Source organism: Geotrypetes seraphini, chromosome 3 (genome assembly GCF_902459505.1).
Source record: "Geotrypetes seraphini chromosome 3, aGeoSer1.1, whole genome shotgun sequence".
NCBI lineage: Eukaryota > Metazoa > Chordata > Amphibia > Gymnophiona > Dermophiidae > Geotrypetes > Geotrypetes seraphini.
Window position 1 is genome coordinate 10,140,730 of NC_047086.1, and position 6,000 is coordinate 10,146,729.

Consider the following 6,000-nt stretch of genomic DNA (forward strand, 5'->3'; position numbering starts at 1 on the left):
TATCAGTATCGTATTCTGCAGGAGCTGACATTCTACAAATCAAATTCTCGTGTCATGAGCCGTTAAACCTTCAAATTGTGTTTAAAAAGAATTAACCAGTTCACTCTTTCCAATCGAATAAGTTACACAGCCACATAAATAATTCCTCTATTCTGTATTTCTTTCTACAAACAGAATTGACATATCCATGTTGACTTAAAATAACTTTAAAATAAACGAACATTAAAAAATGACTCTCACCATATAACCAGAAGAGACTTATGATGACATTGGTTGTTCAGTTTGTTGTAGAAATTCTTGCAACTTCTCTGGTTCTTGGAAATTTAATGTTTTATTTCCATAGATAACCCTCATAATTGCCGGATAAATTAACCCATATTTAGCCCCCATGCTTCTCGGCTGTGGTCTCAATTCTAGAAATCTCTTCCTTTTATTAGCTGTTGCTTTTGCAAAATCAGACACTATATGTATGCGTGCATCTTGGTATTTTCAGTTTTTATTCTCCTTTGCCAGCCTCAATATTTCCATAACTTGCTGGTATCTTAAAAGCTTAAAAATTTTTTGTTTAAATTTTTTTATTCATTTTCATACATCCACAAGTGTAACATAGCAATTTAAATGATTTCATAAAACATACAGATATTTTAGGTATTGTTTATAAATACAGAATAATATATTGTATTTACAGTGATACATGAAAGGAATTCAAGTGTATGTTTTATGTGATCTTTTATGTTACACTTGTTGATATATGAAAATGAATAAAAAATTTAAAACTGAAAACATACACTTGAATTCCTTTCATGTACCACTGTAAATACAATATATTATTCTGTATTTATGAACAATAACTGAAATATATGTATTACCTAATATGTATAATAATTGTTATTAAAATTTAAACCCCTCCTTTCCCTCCCCTCCCAATACACATAACAATTATAATAAAAATAATGACAAATATTTTATGAGATAAATTAAATAAAATGAAACCCACCCCCCTCACTTCTTAATAAGATTTTTATTATGGGGAAATGATTTCATTCATTACAGAAATCTGCTTATGGTCCCCAGATCTTCTGAAACTTGCCAAAATAACCTCTGTGTTGCTAATGCACGCTCCATTTTATATATATATGGCATACGGAATTCCACCAAAAGTTATAGTTTAACCTATCATAAAATTAAGGGACGTGGACCCACTTGTTTCTCTGATCTTTTTTGTGCTCGTTCAATCTCCAGGGAGAACTTTGTTTTAAGTGGCAGTAATTTAGGGAGGAGATTTTCTAAAAAGGAAATCGGGATTGTTTTTCTCCACCCCTTCCGGTAGCCCTAGGGCCCGTAAGTTACTTCGCCTTTCTCTGTTAGTCTTCCAGATCTATTTTAAATTGAAATACTTCTGCTTCAGTAATTGCAATTCTTTTTTCTAGGTGATCCGCTTTGAGTGCAACCATCTCCATTCTTTTTATTTAGAGTAGAAATTTCTTCTTTAACCTCTTGTATTTTCTTCTTTAACCTCTTGTATTTTCCTCGAGTTATCTAAGACAATTTCTTTAATTTCTCGCAGCTCGATCATAATATCAAAGTCAGCTCCATTCTCCTTCGGCAACGGCAGTTTTGAAGTGGTTGCCAGCTCCAGCTTCAATCGTTTTACGCTCTCTGTCATTGAGAAAGCTGAATCAGTCTTTGCCTGCTTCCCCGAAGCCATAACGCCTTTATTTTATACTTTTGCAGTAAGAAAAAAAAATATTTTTGTAACTTATTTAACTTCAAAGGTATGCTGGTACGGAGCTTCTCATTTACCCGACCATTTGCGTGTGCTTCCAAGCCACGCCTTCAGGAGCCTCCACTCTCCACGCTCTTGACAGGTGCCTTCTCCCCTCCCCATACAAAAAATGATTAGTCTCTAGATTAGCGTGCATTACTTTGGTATTTATCACTGGGCGCATGAGTGTCTCACAGTGCACCATTGAAAACTGCAATAAGTGCACGTGTAGCTATAATTTGAGTTATTCTGCCCAATGTGCATCACTTTGCATTTGTCCACATTCAATTTCATCTGCTCAGTCTTCCAATTTCCTAAGATCTTCCTTCAATTTCTCACAGCCCACCTACAGGTTCAGCACCTCTCTTCTCATCTTCCTCCTTCCACCATTCTCTCTTTCCTTCCCTCAATCCCCCCTCCCAGTTCCAGCACTGCTTTCTCTTTTCCTCCCCTCCTGGTCCATCAGACCTGCTTTGGTTGCCAGATCCTTCCCTCTGCTGGGCCTCTGTTTGCACAAGGGTGGGACACAGCAGAGGGAAGGATCCACCACCAGCCCAAGCAGGTTTGACTTACTAGAGAGGGAGAAGAGGAAGCAGGAAATGGTGCTGGACCTGGGGAGAAGGTCATTGAGAGAAGGAGGAGGAGCATTGTTAATGTCCCCAGCACCAGGAGAGGAGAAAAAGACTTGGCTGCTAAGAACAAAACAAAAATCCTGCTACAACCACTGAGATAGAGAGATGAATGACTGGGCTTCCCTGTGGCTTCTATTAATTAATTTGTATTTATTTAAAACTATTACTCGCTATACCCCCAATTCTATGCCAGTTACAAAGCACATTTACAATTAAATACATAAAAGCAAAAACAATAAAATCACATTACAGAAACATGTGTAAACAACATAGCAATTCTTTTCATCTCTCTGCCATCTTTTGAACCCCATGGCTGACCACATTCTGTGGAGAGAGTGAGTCTGTTCAAATTTTGCATTGTGTGGTTGTACAGAATTTCCTCTGAAATGCTCTGACAATTTAAACGGGATGAGGGGAGAGACCCTCGAGCAGTAGAGCCACAACTGAATTGAACTGCACTCACTGACTCTAAAGGTTGTGGGAGGAGGAAGACCTCTGGCTCGTTCAGTCCTGTCTGTGTTCCTACCCATCTTGAACATCATCCTCTCCACAGTGGGTTTTGTTTGTTGGCCAGTACTGGGCAGACTTGCAGGGTCTGTGTCCCATATATGGCCATTCAGTTGAGGATGGGCTGGAGTGAGCTTTGTAGTGATGGAACCTGTGCACACAACTGGGCAGAGCTCTGGGTTTCTGGCCCAGAAATATCTAAGAAAAATAACAATTTAAGTTAAATCATTAAGGGGTCCTTTTCCTAAGTCCCGGCTTACCTGTCCTTCTGTGCTCTTATTAAAAAGCTGGGAAGCCAGGGTTCAAATCCACCGACACTCTTTGTGACCTTAGGCTAGTCCCTTCACACTACATTGCCTGAGCTCAAACTGAATTGAGATTGAATTTGGGAAGATAATACAGTACAGAAAATGCACAACCTTTAAAACATTTCTCTCTTCTTTTTAGCCAAGCGTGTGACATCAAGCCCCAGCGTAGTGAACATCCAGAGCAAATGCAGCTGAGTGGCCGAAGGAACTCCCATGGAGAATAGTGGTGACGATAGCCCTGCATGAGGGCAGTAGAGATGCCAGTCAGAACCTGCTGGACAGAGTTAGCCATGGGGCCTACATGCAGGAGGAGCACCGACTCTGCAGCTCTTGAAGCTTGTCCGTCTTTCTACCAGAGAAGACTAGAAATAACTTGTTTGTCTTTCTGCTTTTGTACCTCATGTTCATAGGATTGAACGCTTTTTTTCTTTTTAATACAACAGCAGGTTTTTTTTGTCTTGCTAAAACAGTCGCTTACTTGCTGACTCTTTTTTCTTGATTTGTCTTTAATAGCTCTTCGGAGTTTGTCTCAACAACTTTTTATGATTTTTTTAAAATAGAATAACTTGATAAGTGAATTAATTTAAAACATTTTAGTTTTACAGATCTTTCTTCAACTCTCTTGCTGCTTTCAGTGTGCCGGTAGATCTGAATTTTGTTTATTTGTGGGCTTTTTATGGTGTCAGCAGTTTATCTTAATGTTTCTCAGCACTTTATTTTCTCCCTGAAAGATCCCCAACATGATTCTTGTACATTTCAGCAATCAAGCCTTTACCTATCCAAAATCCCCTTTCCTCCTTTCTTTTTCTTTAACAAGGTCTTTGGTAACCTAATGGCTAATGCAGCAGCCTGAGTCTCTGGGGGGGGGGACTGGCTTCGATTTCCCCCTGCAGCTCACTTAACCCTCCATTGCCCAGATACAAGATAAGCACCTGCTTTGATTGTAACCACAGAAAGGCAGTGCATCAAATCCCACCCCCCTTTTCCTTTGTTGAAAAATATTAAGAGAATATGTTACAGCTGACCAGACCTAATCCCCCCAAAAGAGTAGCATCATCAGCAATGCAAACTGATCCTGATCCCTTTCTCTTAATTTTTTATTTATTTATTTATTTTTTAATTCTTTATTCATTTTTAAGCTTTCATCAAGTGTACAAAATTCATATTAACAATATTAACTAGACCACTTGAACATCTTATCAGTATACTATATAAACATAAAAGCAACCCTCCCCCCACCCTCCCTCTAAGCCCATTATTAATTGTAAGATCATAAACCCTTCAATAGAAACCCTCCCCCCTCCCAACACTAAGTGGTGTATAATTAATAGAAAAATGGCATTTAATCATGACAAAAAGATGTTAATGGCTCCAATAATTTTATAAATTTTTTATAATTTCCGTTCTATATAATTTTTTAACTGTAGCAACGCTCTAGACATCTGTAAAAAGCTGCAGTGAGGATGTTTAGAAAGGTTGTGAGGAAGGAGGGAAGATCTGCAGAAGGCAAATTCCAGAAAACTAGGATCTTGGCAAAAGACTAATAGTGGAAATCCAGACATTCTGGGTTCTACAAATTCCAGCCAAAACTGCTGGGGTGGGGAAGGTTATTTTATTAATAAAACATGTGATTTGTGATGGTTATTTCTAGGTGCTCTCATTTAACCAGCCCTACCTAGAACAAAATCAGGTGTTGGCCCTTGGGAGCATTTTGTTTTGGGGGGACAGAGATGTTTTGGTAATGTTGGAGCACTTCTATTATTGGGTTGCTCAGTCGGCAGGTTTCGTAAGCAATCACACTGTGCATGAGTTAGATGGGGAGGGGGCAGCTTGGGGACCATTCACAGAAGGAAGTGAGCTGGCAGATTGTGCACTTTTCTAGATCTGGAGCAGAAGTTGTCATCTCTGACCCTGGAAAGCTGCTCTTAAATATACCAGTAACTAAATGAGACTAAAGACATTTTATGCAGACATTTGCTAAATATTCCATTGGACCTGCTTGTTTTATATAAGATTAGGGACACATGGACAGTAGGTTTTAAATTGTCCTTACCTCAGGGCCAGTGCTAATGTCAGACATGAAACAATCGGGCATAATACAATTCAAGAGCAAGAACCAAAATGTTTAAGGAAACGAGACTGACTCATTTGAGCTTTGGTGCTGGTGAAGGATTTTATGCATGCCATGAACCACTAAAAGAACTAACAAATCGGTTCTGGAAGAGATCAAACCGGATGTGTCACTTGAAGCACAAATGATGAAGGTATGACTGTCTTATTTTGGTCACACCATCACAAGAGAGAGAGCACTGGAGAAGGGCATCATGTTTGGGAAGATCGAAGGAACCAGGCAAAGGGGGCAACCTTGGGGATGATGCTGGAGGACCTTACCAGACTAACACAAAACCAATTTCTTTTTAAATCTGCAATTTGTCAATTTGCTAGGACTCGAGCATGAGCCAATGGCACTTAACAACAATGATTAGTATACCAATGGACAGCATTGCACTTACCACACACTAATTCATTAGCATGTGGTAAATAAGTTAGTGCACCTTAATTTTGGTATGTCCACCTATATTTTTCTGAGGGGTGGAGAGGTATGTTCTCTTTCACATTCTTTTACAAACGTTTTCATTAATTTAGGTTTTAGGAATGCACAGTTTAGTTTCTTTTCTGATTATTTGGAGGCTGGCTGCAGCGTTACAATCTCTGGCTTCTTTCATCCCTTGATGCCAGGCTGCTTGATGCCTCTCCAAAGACTGCTGTATTCCTCTTCTCCCCATTC

General features: G+C 39.1%; 1 protein-coding gene across 1 annotated transcript in view; it reads left to right on the forward strand.

Moving 5' to 3' along the window:
- Window positions 1–4,015, forward strand: part of OSTM1 (osteoclastogenesis associated transmembrane protein 1) — a 79,538-nt gene extending 75,523 nt beyond the window's left edge. Inside the window, exon 7 of the mRNA XM_033937019.1 lies at window positions 3,352–4,015. Within this exon, the coding sequence (XP_033792910.1) occupies window positions 3,352–3,407 (56 nt within the window). The 3' untranslated portion in view covers window positions 3,408–4,015. The remainder of the gene's footprint in view (window positions 1–3,351) is intronic.
- Window positions 4,016–6,000: the final 1,985 nt, after the last annotated feature.